The 22,324-nt window shown below is 39.4% G+C and overlaps 2 protein-coding genes across 3 annotated transcripts; both read right to left on the reverse strand.

The window, feature by feature from the left end:
- Window positions 1–658: 658 nt before the first annotated feature.
- On the reverse strand, window positions 659–6,347 carry TAAR1 (trace amine associated receptor 1). Of its 2 annotated transcripts, XM_072926902.1 has the most exons (3): window positions 5,965–6,347; window positions 5,258–5,385; window positions 659–3,078 (listed from the first exon to the last, which is right to left on the reverse strand). In XM_072926902.1, exon 3 carries the CDS (start codon window positions 2,973–2,975, stop codon window positions 1,974–1,976), a length of 1,002 nt encoding a protein of 333 aa, XP_072783003.1. In that variant the 5' UTR covers window positions 2,976–3,078; window positions 5,258–5,385; window positions 5,965–6,347; the 3' UTR covers window positions 659–1,973. The 2 variants fall into 2 exon arrangements, with proteins under 2 accessions (XP_072783003.1, XP_002192017.3); XM_002191981.5 differs by having other exon boundaries at window positions 5,258–6,347.
- A 9,647-nt stretch (window positions 6,348–15,994) lies between these two features.
- Window positions 15,995–22,324, reverse strand: LOC100220807 (pantetheine hydrolase VNN2-like). Its single transcript, XM_002189639.7, has 8 exons — window positions 22,204–22,324; window positions 21,666–21,921; window positions 21,431–21,561; window positions 20,191–20,383; window positions 19,322–19,613; window positions 18,065–18,438; window positions 17,738–17,908; window positions 15,995–16,447 (listed from the first exon to the last, which is right to left on the reverse strand). Exons 2-8 carry the CDS (start codon window positions 21,876–21,878, stop codon window positions 16,328–16,330), a joined length of 1,494 nt encoding a protein of 497 aa, XP_002189675.3. The 5' UTR covers window positions 21,879–21,921; window positions 22,204–22,324; the 3' UTR covers window positions 15,995–16,327.

Below are 22,324 nucleotides of genomic sequence, written 5' to 3' on the forward strand. Positions count from 1 at the left end.
CATTTGCTTTACTTGCATACATGGCTTTTGCTCTACCTATTAGACTGTCTTTATCAGCAATTTTTCTGACTTCTGGAGTGTGGCTCTGGTTTCTGTGGGTTTATAAGAATTAGCTTTGCAGTAGGGTCCAGGCACTGTCTGCAGGGCCTATTTGAACTACAGTCTGTCCTGCAAGCAAGGTGGTATCCTACTCATTCACAAATTCCTCCTGAGACCAGAAAACAATGCTTGAGAGATGCCACAAGATATGAAAACAAAATTACCAACTGTAAACTCTGGTAGAGATAGAATTATCTGTAAACACAGTAATATTTTCAGATTTTCAGGGAGATAGGGTCATAAGGAATAGAAGGAAAGAAACAACTTCATTGACTTCCTGGAGGAACTACATTAATACGTGCCAATCTTACTAAGTATACTTTAAAATGCCTTAGATTGCATTTGTCACAGAGGATCTATCTTTCCTTCAATCTAAATTATGACCAGACAAAAGGAGGTATCACCTGACAGCACTTCTGTAATTGTTACTTCAAATGAGATCAAAGTGTCCAAGTGATTTCAGAACGTAACTCTGAGGGTGAGAATATTAACTACAGCAGGGCCAGACTCACTGCAGATGAAGGAAGAAAATAATGACCCATTTTGTATCAGAAAGAGATTTTTTTAAAATTTTATCTTGCTTTATTTTTGTGAGATTAAGTATTAAAGTAGTCATATTGTTATTAGCAAGGAAGTGCTGATGTGGTGTACGTTTCATTGTTCTTTTTTATGTCATTTCTAGGAAGGCAAACTTTACAAGATGGCAATGACACAGTAATATACACAATTTCAGATCCTGATACTTTGCCCTGCTGAAATGTATCATCATTCAACGTTTAAGCTTTTCAGCATAGAGTGCTGCAGTACTCTACAAAGTACAGAAAACAAAGACAAGATACAGATGTGATGCATTTTTACAAGGAACACGAATGGAGGACATACTACTGATATAGCTTTTACTTCAGTACAGTCATCACTTTCTCTCCATGGTCTTTTCTCAGATACTGATCATTTCCTGCCCACTCCCAGTACTGTTCCTTCATAATCCAGCTGAGTTCAGCCACTGGATTTCTTCACAATCCTCTATATGCTTTCCTCGAAAATTCTTACAGCATTGCCATGAGACAAAATAACATGTCCAAGCTAAAAAAAAGTTCTGTAAGATGCAACATAGCAAATAATTTTTGCATCTAAGCATTCATTAGATAAACATCACTTTCTGTCATTCTCAGGTGCAATGCAGCTCTTTTGCCATTGCTTTTCATTTCATACTTCATGTTTTTTCTTGGTTTTGATCTTGTTAAACACACTTTTGATCTCATTAAGCAGCAAAGCCTTTACGTGACAAACTTGTAAGTGACAAGTACTAGTTGAAATGGAAACAGAAAGAGCAGCACAACCTTTCCCTGTCTCACCTTCTCTCCATGGAGTGTGTGGATATGGTTGGCTATTGCCCTATTTTGAGCTCTGCACACATATGGAAGGGGAAGGACAAAACTTAGAGGGCTTTGGGTGATTAGCCAAAGATGTCAAGAAATCCAAAAGAAACGGTTTCTCTGCTCTTTCTAGAGGAGAATACAAATGAACACAAATATTGTAATATAAATACACCTTTTTCAATAAATTAATCTGTTGTGTCAGAATATTTTTCTAATTATGAAGATCAGGGATATAAATTGCTATAAGTTTTTTTAAATTGAAGTCTTGGTCTTTTGTGCATTGCAAATAAATAGATATAATCAAAACACCATGTACAAAACCCAATCTGGAATGAAAGAATACGTAAAGCACAATGGTTGCTTATCTGCTTGGACTGCATTGGTAAATAGGTAAACAAATTTTGGAAGGAATTTCCTTCCTTCACAGCTCTTTCATCTGGGAGTTTAACCTCCAGGCAAAAGTTCAAAGCCATGAATCCAACCATTTAAAACATATTAGTCTGCAAACAAATGAGTCCTGGAAGAGTCCTGTTGAAAAACTTTTCCAAACAGAATAATCTTCAACGCCCTGCGAAACCACATGTAAAAAAATGCATAAACAATTGGGTTAAGTGTAGAATTTAAATAACCAAACCAAACCAAAGCATCAATGATAATAGGAGGTATAACGTAATTCATAAATGGATTGATAACTGTAGAGAAGAAGAATGGAGTCCAGCAGATGAGAAACGCTCCCATTATGATACCTAAGGTCTTAGCAGCTTTCCTTTCTCTGCAGAATGAAATGTCGTGCTTCATTTCAAATTCCATTTTTTTCCTGCTAATTGCATTGATGGATCTTGCCTGCTTCCTGGCTACAGAGTATATTTTCCTATAGATGCACAGCATAACAAATCCAGGGATGTAAAAAGACACTATGGAGGCCACAATACCTGAAGTTTCACTAAAAATGAGAAAGCATCCTCCTGCACAGTGGACATGATTATAAATCTTTTCTGCCCCTCTCAAGTTTAGGTCTAGAAAGATCATCCCAAAAGCAAAAGCAGCAGGGACCATCCAGCTTATACACACCATGACCACGATGACAAAAGTATTTATCTTTGATTTGTATCTTAAAGGGTCACACACAGCATAGTAGCGGTCGATGGATATGAAGGAAAGATGGAAGATAGAAGCTGTGCTCAGCATAATGTCCATGCTTGTGTGGATCTTGCAGAAGAATTCCCCAAAATACCAGCAGTGCTCAACAGACCGCACCATACTGCAAGGCATGATGAAGAATCCCAGCAGGAAGTCTACTGTAGCCATTGAAAGTATCAGGAAATTTGTAGGTGTGTGGAGCTGCTTGAAATGTGATATTGAGATGATAACTGTCAGATTTCCAGCCACTGTAGCCAGAATAATGCAAACCATGAAGATGTACATGGAAATACGGATGCTGTTCGACCAGCTGCTCCTTATGCAAGAGCCGTTTATGGATTCACAGAACAATTGCATTCTTACTGGGGTCTCAAATACACGTAGGTATGCAGCAGGTACTGTTTTTCCTAATTCTGAGGTATGTTTATGACTGATTTTTCACTTTTCTAGATGGGAAGAGCTGCAGAGAGGAAAATAAAAGGGCATTGTAAACATTTTCATTTGGTTGGATATGTAGGAAATTCACATCTCATTATTTATGAAGGATTAAAGTATTTTGTAATTGCATTTATCAGAATGACACTTTTATCATCTGAATTCCCTGGAAATGGGAATCTCCTTTGGTGAAATAAGCTGAATAATGGGCTGTGCTCACAGCAGGACAGCAGTGACTCTGGGAGGCCTGCACTGGGCAGTGCCTTGTCCAGCGGGCAGATGAGAAGCCCTTTTCAATATTTCCTGTTTCTGTTTGTCCTAGTCTTCTTCATCAATATTGGCTGGAGTCCTGTATCTCCACTTTGCTCTTGAAAATCAGTAATTTTAAATACTGAAGCTCCCTCAACTTCTTTTTGGATAAAGAAGTCTAAAACCTACAAGTCTAAAACAGAAGGCTAAAGCTGAGGAGTCCATGCGAGACCTCTCCTCCAGCCCTGCCCTGATAGTGATGACTGGACAGATCAAGTTTTACTGGAAAGTCCTTGCAGGCTTTAGCTGTAAATAGAGATGCAAGGAAAAGACCTAAGAGAAGAAAAAAAACTTTTCTGCCCTTTTGCTGACAAAATAAATGGAAGAATCTGACTAATCTAAAACATTATCTGCTGTATAAGCAAATGGGTTTTTTCTGTCAAGCTCTAGTTTTTTTTCAGTGCTAGGAGTTTAGCTTTACTATGAGTATTGATATATTAGTCTGTTTTCTAGCTAAGGCACAAACATGGAGAGAAGCATTTTCAGAACATATGTTTAGTTTTCATCTAAGGACACAAATATCGCTGTCCTCTTGTGTAGCAGTAGCATGTCCCTTTTCCAAGTCACTCTTTTAATGAAAACTTTTAATGAAAGTACTTAAACACTTGGCAAGCAATATTTATTTCTGAAAAATCTGTTTTTCTTTTAAATAACAGAAAGACAGTGTTATTGTGAAAAACTAGAGATCATTAGCATATGTTGCTCAGTAACACTATCTTTATGTTTTAAAATGGTTGTCAGAAAAATACTGATGTGACAATTCAGCCAGTACTGATTTAACCCACTTGCTTTGGGATTTAGTTGCCTCTGGTTATTCTGGATAGAACACAATTTAAAAAATAATTTCTTTCTCATACTAAACCAAATGTTATTATAAGCACACCATGGCACTGGAAACTGAATGAAAACAGACAAAAAACTATAGCTAGCAAAACCTTGACATCTACAACTAGCAAACAGCCTGTGTTATACAGAGAGATTTTGCAAATAGGGCCAGGCAGTGGCACCCAAGTAGCAGGGACAAGGCTCACCCAAAGTCACTCTCAGGAGAAGGGAACATACGGAGTGTGAGTATATTTATGTACTGTTTGGGGTGTTTTTCACTTCCCCTTTTTTCTGCCTACTGATATTTAACACCATCTCTGCTCTTTTTCACCTCATTTCAATTATCACTTCATATACTTTTCCCTCCCATTTTTGTCAGTCTTTTCATGTTTCTTTTCCTGCCTGTCATTCCTTCTTTCAGCATGTTTACACCCAAAGCCAGATGAATATTTATTAACTCAAATTTTAAATATTCACAGTAGAAAGAATTAAACACCAATTTAACTGTATCTACTGGACATCATTATAAAGGTTTTAAGCCCAATAAGATCGTAAATATGTCACATAGATTTTGAACTTCCTTTGTTCTGTATAAAAGTAGAAATAAATAAAATTAAATTATTGTGGTAAAACACTCTATGAAGCCAATAAAAAATATTTAACATGCTATCTCTAGTTTTCCTTTAAGATTTAGAAGATCAATAACTTCTCTGTGTTTTCTGATAGATAAACTGTTTAGCCTAAAGAAATATGATCTGCCCTGAAAACAGGTTTCTTAAACAAAAAAAAAAAAAAAAAATCAGGGAAAATTTTTGGATTTGTTTTTTTTAATAAAAGAAAGTAGCAACTCCAGCCAAAGGATGGAGAAAACTGGGATCAAGTGTGTGGCTTTGCATTATATGGAAATTAAATAAATCAAAACACACGTGAAAAACTGTTCAAGTGAGCCGAACTCTGAAGAAGTTTTCAAGAAGAAACCAGAATGTTTTCCTTCCATGTACAGTCACAAAAGTTAAAATGCAATAAAATGGAAATACAAGGAAGCATACTCTTAAAAACCTCTTCTTTACCTTTGTCACTTCATGCTGGGTAGGAATCTGTTCTTGACACTCATTTGTTTTCTGCTGGTTGAGTGGCACTTCTTCCTTTTAAAGACCATCTCAGGAGGCAGTTGATCCTCTTCACCACCATTACAGTTCTGGGTAACACAAATTTTGAGAGAACAGGCTTTTAATCCACAGCTGGAGTAGCCTCCAGAAACCCCCATGTGTTACTGGGGGATGTGGTGTGATGAACATTGGCATGTGGCCCAGCATTCTGGGCTGTTTGACCCAGCAGCAGCTGTTGATGTGAACAGTAGCTCAAACTGTTTGATTTGTCACACACACAGAGAACAAAATCATGGCTGTAGCACTCATACTTGTTTAATGGGCCTTATTTATAGGTAAATTGAATTGATTTGAAGTATGTTTACTTGTTTGATTAAATGTTACAGTCATATTGTGAGCAGCCCAGTATTATCTAAGGAAAGAACAAAAGACGCCATGTAGCCTACCTCCTATAAGCTTTTAAAATATAGCAAAATACATAAGTATAGGTTGGTTACAGCAGCATGTAAGATTTCCTTGGGAAGGTATAATGTAGATAGAGTGACACATTGTGTATCTACCAGCCTAGTTATGATTACTGAACAAACAGGTTGAATCTGTCAGCTCACCAGTTAACAGCTACAGCTGTTGAAAAAGTGTTTTAAGTAAACACCTATTATTGGCCATACCAGAGTCACGGATGAAGAGCATCAATTTTTTGCTCCACAAAGGACCATGCAGTCTTTTAAGGTAGTGATACTGCTGAATGTAAAAAAGCGTTATTGTGATGACCATCAGCTAAAACCCAGCTAAACTGGGTGTCTTGAGGGCATATGCAACAATGTGGGTTAAGATACTACTTCTTGCAAATTCTTCTGATGGCCTGGGTAAGCTACTTTATTATGTTATGTGCACAAAAATCCAAATGAGTGCATACAACTCTGGGGTTTTTTTTTGTTTGTTTGTTTTTGGGTTTTTTTGAGTCTGCTCTCTTATGCAGACTGGGGTTTTGAACTACAAGGCTCTCTTTGCTATAGCAAGAGAGTCTGACAACTAAAAAAGTGCAGAAACAATGATCTGCACAATTAACCCAGGCTGAGAGAGAAACCACTGGAGAGTGTTGAGAGGATATGTTGAGGAGAGGAGTCAGGTCCAATTCTTCAGATCTAGAGAAAAGTGGAAAAAACATATTAGGTCCCAAATACTGGTCTGTGAAAGAGGCCTTCACCCTTCTGAGATGCTGTGTGCTTCCTTGGAGCCAGGCACTTCTCTTTGAGGAGTGGATGTTTAGGCCTTGGTAACTATTGTCTTGACACATATGTATTTTGTAAGAAGGTAAAATTTTGGGGAATAAACCCATGTTACATTACTCTGTAAAACTTGTTGTTATAGAGCAGTCTGGCAGCCAGCTCATTACGGGCACTCAGTCCAAGGCCATGCATGCTCACAGGGCTCTCCCACCACGCTCCACGCTGTCTCCCTTGGGTAACACGGGGCCAAAACTCAAAGGCATTTTCTGGAAGGGCAGCTCTGCTTCAAGTGCTTGTTCCAGAGGCAGCTGCCTGGCAGCAACCTGCAAACCTCTGGGGGAGCCCCTGGGGCTGGGGAGCCTTCCCCTGCCCTGAGCAAGTGTGCCCTGCTGCAGAGGGGCAGGCAGCAGCCAGCCATGGACCGTGGGTTTTGCTCTGCCTCCTCCTGTGCCCAGCCTGTGTCTGGTCAGAGAGCACTTCCCTCCGTCTCCTGGCTTGCAATAAAACTGTCCTGCAAGACCCACACATCAGAAAGGAGTGAACCACAAATCTAGGAGGAGCTGTGAGCGTGGAAACAGTGATATTTATTGGTGTGTTGGCTGAAATGAAAGTAATGCAGAAAATTTTGATATATCAAAACAATTAATCAGGCCAAATTGTCAACTAATTTATAGTGAGAAGTAACGCTGTGGTAACAAGCTTTCACTCTGTTGGTGCAGATTCTTCAAACAGGCATTTTCTTGTGCCTTAATGCTGATGTGGAAAAAATATTCCAAATGTTTATGTCACTAAAATATTCTCAGCCTTGCTCCTTAAAATATATGCCAAACTCTGTTTTTGTGAGAACTCAAAGCACTTACAAATTGTCAGTGTTTAGCAGTCTTGTGAATCTGCAGTATAGTAGAGCAGTTATACATCAAAATTCAAAGTAAAACCTTATCTACAAAATTGTTGCTGTGGGTTTTTTTCCTAAAAGAAATTATATTCCTGCAATAAGTAGTTCTCTCAGAGTTTTGAAAAACCAAAAAAGAGAGATGTCACAGTGTCTAGAATACTTTGGATTATCTACTCTCCTTGTTTGTCTTTAAAACATAAAGTAATTAAAATGGAAAAGAGCACAGAAGAGAATGGAAATACCACTTTTCCAGTCATAAAAGATATTTGAAAAATATGTTGAAAAGTTTTCACATCCTTCTTACACAAAACTCTGGAAGGGACACTAGAAGTGGGAAAGAACAGAAAAGGACTTGAGAATGAGAACTGTTATTGTGAAAAAATATCAAGAAAGCATTGGTTTCTACTGTGATTCATTTAGCTTGCATTTCTGTGGGTACTGTTTGGTCAATCAGCAGAAAGTTTCTCATTTTCACACAGTTCATTTTAAAAACTGTTTCTCTGTTAGGAGAGCCATGGATTCATAAATACTGGAGGCTGTAAGGTAACCCTATGGCTGAAGAGGAGTTTTGAAAGTATATAATTCCACTCACCTTTATGCAGTTCTCAGGAAAAAAAAAAAAAAGAAAAAAGAAATTAAAAAAAAGAGCACAGTATTTTAAAAAATCTTCCTAAGTTTCCATTCATATGCTTGAAATGTAGGGGGAAATGCCCAAATTCCCAGTAAGTTATTAGTACAAAACAATTATTTATTTATAGGGGTTAAACAAGAAGATCTGTCAACTACTAATCTGAATGCTAATTCTGCAAACCTGATGTAATTCCACTGAAGACAGTCTGAAATTAACCCAGATTTATATCAGAGGAATTTGGAGAATAGATAATTGAGCTGTAGACCTTTTCCCATGGTTTCTATTCATAGTTTTCAGTGGAAAACATCACTTTTCCTTGCCAAGTAAAGCCAGCTGTTTATACAGAGTAAGGCAATGTGCTCTTTCTGCAAGTATAGTGCTTAGGATAAGGACTATAAATCCAAGCTCCAACATAAATGCAAATCTCTGAAATGCGCAGAGGAGTAAGAGATTGCAAGAAAATAATGTTTTAATAGCAAAACAAAACATATCCATCCAAAGCCAAGAAACTATCTCTGCACAGGATGAGGGATTCTACATATTTGGTAGTCTCAGTAAGTAATGCCATAATTTGGTCCATTGCCTTCATTCTGCAGCAAAAGCTTCTCTCAGGGCTCCCAAGGGTAGGAGCAGCCCCTTGCCTCTCACTCCAGCAGGGCAAGTGAATCCTTGCAGCTGCAGCACGGAGCAGAGCATAGCAGGGCAGGTCCCTTGTGTCTTGCCAGTGCTTCTCTGCACCCACCAATCCAACAGGAAAAAACTGCACTTACTGACTGTAACTGCTTTGTCGATGTTTGCTGGCGTCTGAACACCACCCCCAAAATGAAAGCAAACACAGAGCAGGGCGGCACTGAACAGTGAAAAGGTACAAGCCCGTTCTGCATCCTTATGGCCCTCTAACAACTGCACAGAAAGGAAGGAGACTTACTCTGAATTCATAGCTGTCTGTGAAAAGAGCTTTGCCCCCTAGCTATGTTTATCTTTCAGCCATTGGGAATGAAGGGCTTTTTAAATCATACTTTAAATCATACTTACTGCTGTTGGTGCTATTGCTGTTCACTACAGAAAGAACTGTGTAGAATAACAACCATAACCTTCAGTGCTACCCATAGGAGATTGATCTTTGAAAGAAAATTACATCCCAGACTAGCAAATCAGCAGCTCACCGTATTCTCGACTTCATGACTCGGGGATGATACAGCACAGGAGGAATCAATTCCTCATCACCAACTGGCGCGGGCTGCGGATACAGCGTGGGACTGACTCATGCCACGCCAATTCTCCCAACTAAGTGGCTGCATGCTTGGTCTGACTGGTTCACAGCCTGCTGGGAAAATCTCATCAACAGGATGACGTAAGTCTTAAATATCCAGAAAAGATAAACATGTAATAAATCTATTCTGACACAAGCCACTAGCATATGCAAAGATGAATCAATTTGAAGTAAGCTAAAGCCAGGCTTCTTTCAATAAAAGAAGCAGGCGGAGTGAAGGAAATGTTGGTTGTGGTCAAGGAACAGATGGAGTTAATAGCACTGAACTGTTTTTAACATTGCCCAATATTTCACTTACACATTTCCGTTTTGTGTAATGTTGACAAACTTTAACACTTTCAGTTATCTTTAAAAATTTTATTTCTCTATCCCAGAGTGGGTATTTCCCAAAAGCTCTAAGCAGAATACTTTGACAGTGTCTGACAACAAGACTGATTAAAAGATATTGTTTCCTTCTAATGAAAAAATTTGCTAGCTCTTTATTTATGATGCTCAGGTGTTTATATGATCTGCTCTGTAGCAGGGACTTAAGAGCTGTTGCTTTCCTATTTATATATTTTTACCATACCAGAGAGCTATACCTGCAGCTCAATGACAGCATCCCCCATCCTCAAACAATAGTGTTAGTAATGCTGTGGAACCCAAGAAGGAGCATCCTTCCAGGAAAAAAAGTAACCCCAGAGAAAAGAACTGACCCAGTTTGGGTCAGTTTGTGTGTGCCACTTAATGAGCTGCATTGGAGAGCCAGGCCTTTCAGCTCCTGCTCCCCAGAGGTTTCTCTGAGCCTGTAGCAGGACCTGTGGGGCTCAGGCTGCAACTTCTCTCCTGGATGTTCAGGACTGGGATAAGCTTGGGACATAGGGAAGTATGGCACTGGCAAGGGGGCACAAAGGATGTGAGGCTGGACAAAGACAACTCATGGTGAAATGAAAGTCCTGAAATGTCACATTCTGGTCTAGAAGTGTGACTACCCTACTGGAAGCCACTGAGAGGTAAAATTTGCTAATAAAGACTTATATGTCAATAAATTGTGTCTTCTAACTTGCCTTCTCAGGGACAATTCTCTGTTCCTTTCACAAATGCTGGATTTGACCACAGTAGACACATGCTATTTCCCAGAAATATTACATGTGTTTCTAGTAGTCCATTTGCAAGCCCAACAGGCTGCAGATGCCAGTGCTGATGCACTGTGGGCCATTTTTTATGGGGACAACCTGCCAGGGCCATCTTTTGCTTCTGCAGTAATTTCTTGCTGTAGGAAGTAGTGATGCTGTACGTGAACATCAGTGGTATCATGGCACTGCAGAAACACCAACAGAGAAATTGCAGAAATTACCAGTGCCAGAGGCTGTACCTTCTCTTGCTGACCCTCTACTCAGGAAGACATGCCTGGGCAGCCCATTTTTTCACCATAAAAGCTTTATTTATCTTGTCAGTAGGTGCTCTATATCAGTTGAATACCAGGTCACTGAAGAAGAGGTAAGGCTGTACTGAAGTTGATTTGAACTTGATTTATGAGTTGTTATCAAGTTCTTACTGACTAGCTAGCTCCTGCCAATACACAAGACACTTAGAGGGAACAGATGGCAACAGGAGGTTCAGCTGTTTAAATCTTCCTCTACCATCTTGCGTATGTTTTTGTTCATGCAGGTGAGGACTGGTGAAGAGAAAGCATCTCTCTCTTTTCCTCCCTCCCTTTTTTACTCCCCGTAGTCCATTTTGTTCTTATCTGCAATTCTCCCTTCTACTTGCAAATGTTTGTAAGTCATCAAGATCTAATGATGAGCCTTGGCAAATCAGGGAGGAATACAGGTCACATCCTTGGTGACAGAAGGGAAAACAATCTATAAGAAAAGGTTCAGCAGGAAACAACTGGCATTGCAAGATTCCCTTGGCAAAATGCAAGAGTAGTTACATTAAGTATAACACAACCCTCAAGTACAAGAGGTTTCTGTTTTTGATTAGTCTAATGCTGAGCTTTAATGCAGGAAGAATTCCTGCAAACAGAGGTTAATGTTAACATGAATAAACAACTAAAAGGCTTAGTGTAATATAAAAGATAATGTCATAAACTCTTCAACAAAATAAATGTTTAAGCGTGTTGCTAGGTAATGATGATTGATTAGGCTTAAGCTTTTATATATACACAATCCTCATACATACAGTCATCTGATACTCTTAAGGTACAGCTAATTTATACCAGTTATGAAAAGACCAAACATATTTTTTTACTCACACCTGCCAAAAGTTTTCTGTCCTTCAGCCTAGCTACCAGGAAGTACCTCATGATTTATTAAGGGCCATGTTTTTACAGTTGGCTCTTCCCTCCTGTAAATCAGTGTCAGAAATGTTTAATTTCTTCTAAGACAAGAATAATTCTTCTTTTTAAAAAATGTACCCATGGATGAATGACAATGTGTTTTCACCATTTGTTTATGGTACTTATTGCAGCCAACTTGGCATAAGAACCTCTCTGAGAAAACTGGAGAAGACAACCTCTTAACAAGAAGGGGATAGGAAGAAAATAAAGGTTTGTACATTTTTTAGATCAGTTTTTGGACACTTTGTCAGCTGGGTGATCAAGGTACTGGTAATTTCACTAGATCAGCATGCCTAACTTTTGTCAGAATGGGAGCTGTATCAGTCACTATCTTGGAAACTCTTCGGGGCAGAGTTGATGACTTCCACAACTAAACCCAGTCAAGTTGTGCGAGACCCTCCATGCAGAGAGAACTGAAAAAAAACACAGATTATGGCTGTTTGAGTTCAAAGCTCAATGTAGAACAGCTCTGTTTCTGCAGATACACAATCAGTAAATGCAAACTGAATGTAATGTCCATTCAAACTGTCCAACTTCATTGAACCTCAGTGAACAGAGCATTAAGTCAAGATTTCTGGCTCCTAGTGGAGACAAAATGAAAGGAAGGGAGAGTTTTAGGTATTATATAGCAACACTTAGGTAGCACAGGAATAAATCCTATATGGTAAACTTAGAAAGGTCTCTAAAAAGCATGGGAGAGTGTATCCTAAAGAGTCTGTAAGTAACATGGCAGTGGCATAGGCCTAGAGTTCACTGTACTTTCTTTGCTCAACCTAATGAAAACTGTCAGTACTATATTTTGACTAAGAATTTCATAAATGTTGCAGAATAAAAGTTAGATTTTTCCAAACTCATCCATAAGTTTGACAAAAAAGTCTTGCCTGAACGCCCCCTCTCCCCCCCCAGCAATGAATTTTTCTTATAGAGCCCTAAAACTATAACTGAATAGACATTTTTCAGTGTATAAAAATCAATCTCAGATGGCTGGAAAACACATCAAGGTGAATTGCAAAATAGAAAAATAACCATCTTATAAAAACCTGACCTTAATGTTTCCATGTATTTAACTTTGATAAGTTCAAGTGTGCCTCATACTCCTAATTTTCCTTTAGAAGTAAATGTTCAAAATTCCTGTTACAGAAGTCATCACTTGCTCTTGAAGACTATCTCAAAGGTATTAAAATTATTTTTTTAAGTTTTATGCTATTATGTTTTGCAGTACGTAAGCTGGGTGACCAACTGTATCTAAATATTCATTCTCCCATTTTTCTGAAAGAGGGTTTCCTAAAGCTTGACTATTTGTTTGACATTAAAATCTATCCCTTCTTTGTATACTCCTTGTTAATCTTGCATCCTGACACTATCACAGGTCCCAGACTATCAATTAACTTTAACATTAGAAGCAGCAAATGAGGACGGATAGACAAAGTTAAAATCATGCAGTTACGATGCATTTCCTATATTGTACATATTTGTAGTAGATATTCCCTGCTGCCATGACAATATCTGAACAGAACATGGATTATTTCCCTTGAAACTTTATAGTAATGAGTGACTACAAGAAATATTTTAATACTTTCACAGCTGTTATTTTTTTTTTCCAGACTGAAAGAGAAAATAACATTCTGTTGTCAATTTGCAAAGTTTCTGTTTCACCAATCAGCTGTGTTTGACTCACGGATCAACAGCACTTGGTAACATTGTCATGCTCATCTGTGGCTTCAGGTGGTGTTTGTTTACAGTGTTAAAAGGTTCATTTTTGGAAGGTGTACTATAATTCACTGTTGGAGCTTCATGACATCGCATGGTCCATCACAAGCCACAGAGAAGCATTCCTGTATTAACTGTGGTAAACCTTACAATAACTGCTGGCCTCTTTATTGACCTGTGCAACTTATTTTTCTCTTTCATCTTTGTTGCCCTGGTGATGGGCAGTAGCATTGCAAACACCATCATCATCTGGATGAAGTGGGTTATAATTCAATTGTTGGTTAATTAGAAATTCTGCAGTTCCAATTTAGGTCATTGCCATTCTGTCTATCACTCAGTGTAACTTCACTGATTCAACGTACCTAGGAATGCTGTCCCATACTGTCAGTAATTCACCCATGATAACATGAGTTGTTCGTAAACATTTAGCTTCGAATTACTTGGTCTACAAGTCGCACAACCTCTGATTGTACCTCAGAGTACCACATTATTTAATGCATTACTTGAGGTCATGATGACTTAAATATATGTGTAAGGATGGCTGAACAGTTCTTCTCTCTTTAAAACTCCAAATTATTAAGATTTTGTTTCTCTAATTTTTCCCAAGACCTCCTTACTTTAATCCAATATGCAAAATAAAGTACATTAGATTTTACTCAGTTTCCCCAAAATTGTCACCAGTTTTACTTAAGGTAGCTGCAAGGTTTGGATCATATTTGTTTAAATGGAGTATTTTTCTACCTTCATCTGAAGTCTTGCATCAATAAAATCTATTATGAAGCTGTTTTTTCTTTCTGTGTGATTAGTAACATTGTGGACAGGTGTGTCTTGTTTGCTTTGGCCAGCATCAACGTGTAAGGAAGATATATTGATGTATGAAGAGCACGCTTTTCCAGCTCAGTAAGGGATGGGTCTCATTAAGATACCATCTGTAGTAGCTTTTGGGGTGGGATCATTGACATGAATACTTATAAATTAATTTAACTTTTCTACTCCAGCACAACTGTCCCAGAGTCAGTAAATACTGCTGCTGTTAGAGATAAATGTCATTTGTTGCATTGGGCATTCATCACCTCTCTGCTTCTCTATTCTGAATGTTTCTGTAATTTGCATCATTTGAAATTTCCTTTTATTACAAAACCTCACATTTCATTTACTGAACTTTGTCTAGTCACTTGTGACACCAGTCACTGAGGTAAAAATCTGGTTGGTTTTTGCAACCCCTTCAGGGAATCCTCTCTCAAAAGCAGAGTTCATGATTCTTGTGTATTGAAATGATGGAGCTATTCTGAAGATGCTGCAACAGCCCATGCAACTTCATCCTCTGCTTGTCCAAATTCTTGCTTTTTCGCCAGAAATGGGAAAGGGTTTAATAAACTCCTCAGTGGTTCATTGTATGACACCCTTGGAAACCTCTCAGGGAGAGGGAAGTTGTGCAGCACATCTCAAAAACTGCAGGTCAGACATTCTTCAAATTTGCTTTTAGTATAATTTTCAAGGAAGCCTGGACTTCTGCACTGCTAATGGATGAGATACAAGAGTCCTTTCCTGATATCCTGTATTTAACTAGCAATATTAATTGTATCCTACCTGTGTCCAGCTCTGACAACCCAAGACAGTCAGCTCTGCACATACCTGGGAAGTACCCAGAACTTCAGAAATGCCAGCAAGAAATACATGGAAGATTTTTGTGTTCACTTGTGAAGCGCTGAACAAGGAACCAGCAAGCACAACTTAGAATCACTGTCTGTTTTGAGTAACTGCTCCCAAGTGGTACATTTATCCCATCGAGCGCAAGTTCAACTCTGTTATTTGCAGGATGAAAACACTCCCAGATAGAGCCCCTAAAGTTGCGTGCTGAGAAGTTGCAGCTCGAGGCAAACAGAAATCATGTGATTTTAACAACTTCTGGATAACATACATAGGTGTGTGTGGGGTGGGAAGTCACAGAGTGTTTCTTACATGCCACATTTAGCACAGCTCAGTGCTAACCTTGGTGCAGGCTGTAAGAATAGAAGTAGATGCAAAATGCTATGGGATAAGTGTGGAGGTAGGGACCACTTCAAGGAATATTTGATGCAAACAAAGCTCATTTCCTCCACAACATGATAGACAGAAATGAGAACCAGAGCTTCCAAGTTTGATGTATCATTGCTAGAAATCCAAAATAAGGCCCATTTCTCATGCTACAGCGTGAAATATGTTTCAGGTGCTAAAAGATGGTCTATGTCATATATCTTAACATTTTTAAAGAAATTGTCCATATACCCAGGAGAAGGTGTTGGAATAGTGTGTTGTATATAGTAAGTTGGATGTGAAGTGCCCTGGACCCAAATACCCATCTGCCGTGTATAAAGAGGTGCAAGATCAGAGGGACTGCAGAACTGGATGTGCTTTATGACCTTAGCCAGACCCAACACCTGGGTGGGTTATGGAGCACCACTTTCTTTCTCTAAGATTGCAACTAAGATAATTTCAAATCTGGTTTTCTCTTTATTGTATAGTACCTTGGTCAGAATGGGGCCAAGGCTCATTGAGTGTTAAGCAGGACCTGTTGATTGGGCTGTAAGGCTGAAAAATGCAGACACTTAATGATTATGCAGTCTGAAAAACAGGAAGGGGCAAAAGGGACAGAAAGGCTTTCTTGGAGAGAATTTATTCTCAATAAAATGACAAATCATTCTGCTGTAATCCTATCAATCTATATGAAATCTTGAGCAAAACAAAATTTCTGATTAAAAGGTTCATGTGAAAGATCATGTATGCTAAAAATAATTGCACTTGCTCAAGCACTGTTAAAAAGGCATGCACAGCAGGGTGAACACATCACTTTCTCCCACATAAGCCCAACTGCCACAGGTGCTGAGCAGAAGTGCATTACTGCAGAATAGGAATCATACAAGGTTACTGCTACGGCTCAGGTGGAAATTCCCCTCCTGTCTCTGGTGAGTGTGTAACTCCTAAGGAGATACTTTACAGGGAAATTCGCAGAGGATGTGGCTGGTCCTTCTCATAAAGCCTTCCAAAAAGTGTCGCTGTTATGAGCGGTTTTGAAGTGCCATGCTTGCTTTTCAGACGCCCATCACGTAGCACCTGATGGAAAAGAGAAAGAATGGCACTAATAGTCAACTATCAGAGTGGCAATACTGCATAGCACAGAAAGAATAGACCTTAGATGCTGAATATTTTGATGCAACACTAATCATGATAGTGAAAGAAAACAGAATTCTCTCTGGGTCTGCCACTGCCCCCCCATTATAGCCTTCCCACATTTCCTTGGACACAGAAGTTGCTCAGCCTTCTTTTGTCTTTGGGAAAAAGATAATTTTCCCTACCTTATAAGAAGGTGAGAGTGAAAATAACTAATTTGTTAGGTTCTCTTTAATTACTCACACATGGCAACAAAGGTTATATGCACATCTAGAACATATTTGAAACATTTTTTTGATTTGTAGACTCCAAAAAATTTTCAGACAGAAATAGGGAATTTCAAGATACTGGCCATATGTAGCTTTTCTTAGTTCCTTTTTATCAATTTGAAATCACTGTTCACCAACTGTGAACACCTGTAAAAATATTCTTTGCCCCTGTAACAAAAGATAAGCATACATTTCTTAAGAAAATACAACCTATTGTTTTAAAATTAGAACATAATCATATTTTTATAATACAAAAAAATTCTTTGATGTGCCTATTTTTACAGAAGTCTCATTCAAAAACAAGTATAAAGGGTGAACAAGGCTTTCCAATTTCCTACTTTGTAAAAAAAATCACCCTTGTTTCCCCTAAAATTTTGCAGGTCTTTCTCACCGTCTTTATTGTCTCTATTGTCTGTTAAATACTTCTTCCAGTCAATTAGAATTTCATCTAGCCTATTGCATAAAACTTATTTAAGGTTCATGAATAAAAGCATCTTTTGGCAAAAATAAAAAATGAACTGCCAAATTAAAAAAAAAGAAAAACACAAACCCCTCAAAAATCACTTTTAACATTCTTAACTGCATAGAATCTCTGCTCTTACATATGATACTTCTAAGTAATTTTTCTTGTTTGGACAATTTCTCAGAGTATTTTATTTCTTTTTCTCCTAAAATGCCCATCATGAGAGACCTGTAGAAAATGGCTCATTGAAATCTGTTGTTTCTTCATTTACCATCTGAAGTGGGAAGACAGATTTGTTAAAGAAAGCACTGAAGAGCTCCAGGACTGGTATTTTCTCATCAGTAAGGATTGATTCGATCCACCTGTTTAAATCTGTCCACTTGGGTTCCAGTCTGCAGAACCAAAGAAAGTCGTTCTGGGATGGGACTTTGCTGCCAGATCAGTTTTCAGCGCCACAGCATGGGAAACCTTGCAACAAACAGCTCCAGGGTGTCCCATTACCTTGAACTCCCCAGGGGCCAGCTGCACCCCACTGTACAACACTTCTGGGAAGACGTAGCTGGTGCCAAACGTGCCACTGAGGGAGAACATCTCAAATTTGGTCTGAGCCATCTCCACGGGCTGCCCACACGTGCTCAGGTTTGTGCTGGGGCACTTGAGCAGCGTGCAGATCTGCAGGGAGGAGGAGACAGAAAGACAAAACATCACTAAACTTTCAGCAACCACGAGCTGGATTTGATAGCAAGAAAAGTTCCCAGGATGCAGTAATAGACAAATGGTTTTAGGTGGCTGGCATGTGGCCATACTCACTTCTAAACATGCAATTACCTGCCAGTGGTACTTTATGAGAGAACCGTGAAGCCCATCAAATGCACCCAGGACATAAACTTCATCTTTCCTCTTGTCTGACATCTGGTAGACCAGATGACAGCAAAGGTCTCCTTGGCAAACAGTGTAATTTCCATCCTTGTGCCTGAGTTCTCTGAAAGTGAATATATCCTTTCGGACAGGTCCCGAGAAAGTGTCATTTTCTCCAGGAAATTTCTTGATACTTGTGGCATACAAACTCCAGTTGATGGCAGGAGGGTAGGTGGGGGACAGACAGGGATGTGTGCTCAACTCTGCTAGCAGGAGATGTCCCTCCTCGGTGGCACTGTCGTAGTGGTAGGCGGCGGGTCCTTCTGGCGTGAACAGCCCACTGCCTGCCAAGGACATCAGCAGCCCTCCGTTAGCCAGCACCACGCAGCACAGCTTGGCAGGGGCACCAGTCACCCCTCACACCACACTGGCATTATTTTTCAGTGATACTCTTTTCGTTCAGTACGTTACTGAGAGTTTTGGAATCACTTCAAAGCACGGAACAGCTGAAATACCCATCCTAGTGTTAAAACAGGTTCATTTAAAAATAAATCATAGCCCTCAGAGCGGCATATTTGACAAAGGAGGCAAGCATGGGGGTAGTTACGCTTCACTGAAGGACACACAGGGCTGTGGCCTAAACTCAGCTCAGTCTATTTAGGGCAGACAAAAATGTTCCTTTGTAGCTTTCACTTTGCTTCAAGGGAGAGTAATAAATGCAGCTACACCCTTTTCTCATGAAGAGAATAAAAAATAGGCAGTAAATATATATTCAGAGCAAAACATAATATCTCTAAGTCTTCAGCAGCCACAAGAAAAAAAAAAGACTGTTTTATTTGGTATATAAGTGGAATTCTCCTCTTGGTTTTACACTATTAGGGTCTGATTAAAACATTTTTATCTCAATTTAGCTGTTGATTGAATTTTAAAAAGAAAATGCTGCTTCTAGATGAGAGACTGAGAAAATTTAAGGGAAACCTTGTGTTATTTTTGAAATAATATTTCACTTTTAAGGTATCAAAAGTTAATGTCACGGGCTTTTAATTTTTACCTTTTTCAGAGCATTCAATATTTTCTTACCTGAAGTTGTTTGTTGCATTCAGTACAAAATCACAAAGACCTTTAGTCCAATTAAAACACTGTTTTTCAAAGACTTCACTATGTCTAAAACATTTCTGCCTGCTTCTGGATCTGGGAACAATTTCCCTGTTCCTGAATGCAACTCACCTGTCATTGCCATGCTGGTGTTGTGAGTATTTGCTGAAAGTAAATTAACACGCATGCCCATAGCCCAAGCAGAGTGAATCTCAATTGCAGTCAGAAAGGGCAGGACATTCATCCAAGCTGTTGGGAAGAGCACGGTGTCCACCTGCATCTTGCTCACCAGGACCACAGCAGGCTCATAGAAAAGGATGTCAAAGCAAGTGAAAATGCCAAACTTTCCAAAAGGAGTTTCAAAGGTGACAGCTTCTGGCTCTTTTGGATAATTAAACTGAGTTTCACCTCTAAACAGATTGTACTGCAGGTGAAGAAAATGGCATATTAGAAACTGAAAATAAGGTAAGATTATGAACAGCTTTTGCATCTGAGACAAGCTTTAATACAGAACTGGGAGTTGAGGTAGCTGAGCTGGCTAGCAAAGCTGTTTTGTATCCATCCAGCTGACCCACCCCTTCTACCTCCTGAAAGCAATGCCCATTCAGTATTAGCTGCTAAAGTCCAAGACCAAGGGCCAAGATGCCCCCTGCAAAAGCACTGTCTAGGTTGGCTATGAATGTATCAAGGAAAAGCTAATGTTCACCGAGTATGGAAAATTCTGTCAATGCTTCTTTACCATTTACTGTCATAAACGTAGCCCTCAAGTGTTTGGCAGCTGGCATGCACTCTGCAGCTGCAGTGCTCCTGGGAATAATTTGCCTGACTGGTCAAGCAATTGCTTGGTTTTCCTTCTGGCCATAAGATCATCAAATCATCCTGGATTGGTTGTCACTTTATAATAACATAAAATTATTGCATAAACCATCTGAAACTGGTGCCAGAGAGCTGAAAAATTCATTGATAATAAATTAGAGGTTCATGCTGAAGCATTTCCTTACCTTATGGTACCGAGCCACCAGTTTCCCCTGTGTGTCAAAGACAACATCTGTATTGTACTGGTAGCGACCGTCCCTGGGGCAGCTGGGATCACTGGAGTCACACGGCTTCTTGTCCCCGATATTTGCAACCACATAGATGGAGTTATTTCTGGCCATGCAGCTGAGTCGTTCCTGCACTGGTGCTGGACCAAATCTATGGCATTTTTAGTGAAAGAGAAAAAGTAATTTAGAATTTTAAGCACCTATGTAGAAATAATGCATTCAGAATTATTACTCCATTAACTGCACGTGACCAGATACTGAAAAAGCAATAGATAAAATCATAGGTTTTGTTCATTTTCTTCTCTGTTCATAGCACCATTTTAAATTGCCAGTGTCTTTTATCTTTAAAAAATGGCCTCCCTGTGTTCTTCTTTCCTGTACCCTTTACAGTGTTATTTTCTGTGTGGACAGAATTCCCAGCTAATATGCATACAAAGATGTGGAGAGCTTCACAAAGCAAAGACGAGAATAAGTTAGTACAGAGATATAAATCTTAAATAGCTTAAAAAGTGAATTATCAAGCAGCTCTAAGCCCTGATTCAGAAGACAATTGTAGTCCTTTTTAATAATGGTTGTTTGTATGCCTTTAGTAAGAAGCAGGCACAGCATTTACAGCGCTAAGAACTCCTGAAATCTAGCTTCATAAGGCCTCAGAAGAGAGCATAAAAACATAGTTTAGCCATGAACTTGGGCTTTTCAGTGTCCCCAGCTGACACACATTAGAGCCACCTCTGTGTGTAACACAGCAGGTGTGCAAGTGACTGGATTTCCAAAAGATATTTCTTTCAGATCTAAATCAATATTTTGTGTAATTTGGTTTAGAAAGCACCCAGCCCACTCAGCTGAGGACTGAATCAGCTTGTCGGATCTATGCAGCTAACATGATAATAAATTAGCTTCTACTTACAGAATGTTTTCCCAAGTGATCTGAATTGATAAAGTTCTGCATGTTTTTAAAATAATTATTTTGCCTGAAACCTCTTCATTTTTGTCCTTCCACAAATAAAACTGTCTCAATGCCTTTACCTGACATATTCCCATTACCATTTAATTAAGAACTCTTTTTGATGCACCTCATTTCTACAGTACTTGTGAATTTTTATAGATCAAAGAATTAAATTAGTCATTTAATGTGAGCTGCTCAAGGCTCCATGAGATAACAGGTTGAAATCACCTAAACCATTGCAGAAGGAATCACCTTGAGGGGTCAGTGCAGGGAATCCAATTCACCACTGGATCAGGGATATCCTCCAGGTAGGGGTAGATGGATTCTCTTGTGAATCGCCAGCCATAGATGCCATCTTCAGGAGTCACAATGATGTGGGCACCCTGTCACAACAAGCTCCATTTAAAGGTCACCCATCAACAGACAACCAGGAGGGTCAGCAGGAGCAGAAAACACTGATGGACAACCCTCATGGTAGCCCTCGTACCTGCTTGGCAGCTTCCTTGATGGCCCCTTCCAAGACATCCATGTTTTTGTCCATCAGGGCCAAAGCATCGCTGGGAGAAACGGGCTCCTGGGTGGGATGTGGCAGGATGACGGCGTGCTCGTAGACGGCTGCTATGAAGGTGTCAGAGGCAAGGGCCTGAAGGGCTGCCAGTGCAAACACCACAGCGAGCAGGAGAGCCTGGGAAGGGAGCATAGCTGCAGCCTCTCAGCTCCTGGATCAGCATGGGGAATATAAACTGGAGAGAAAGAGGAGGAGTAAATACTAAAATGTTTGCTTTGGCCATAATCTTCTGTTGAGTAATCTGAGAAGATTTTGGGCAAAAAGTCAAAGAAGTTTTCCTAGGAATTTGATCTTGTTTCCAATATGAAAGTTTTTTAAAAAAATAGAAGAAAAGCCTAAGAGAGCTTGTCAGAAGTCATGCTAATCTATAAGGGGTTTATTGGAAGGAGCACTTGCACATTTTTTTTGCATCCTTCTCCATGCTTTTAAACCCATCTCAGGGCAAGCCCAGACTCACCTGGTTAGGATACACTGCTCCATATCACCTCACTGCACATCAGTGAAAACTTCATCCACGGCTGAAGATAGACTCCCTGTGTGGGGTACAGCCTTCTTGCTCCAGAGTGCAGATAATTCAG

This window comes from Taeniopygia guttata, chromosome 3 (genome assembly GCF_048771995.1).
Source record: "Taeniopygia guttata chromosome 3, bTaeGut7.mat, whole genome shotgun sequence".
Classification (NCBI taxonomy): domain Eukaryota; kingdom Metazoa; phylum Chordata; class Aves; order Passeriformes; family Estrildidae; genus Taeniopygia; species Taeniopygia guttata.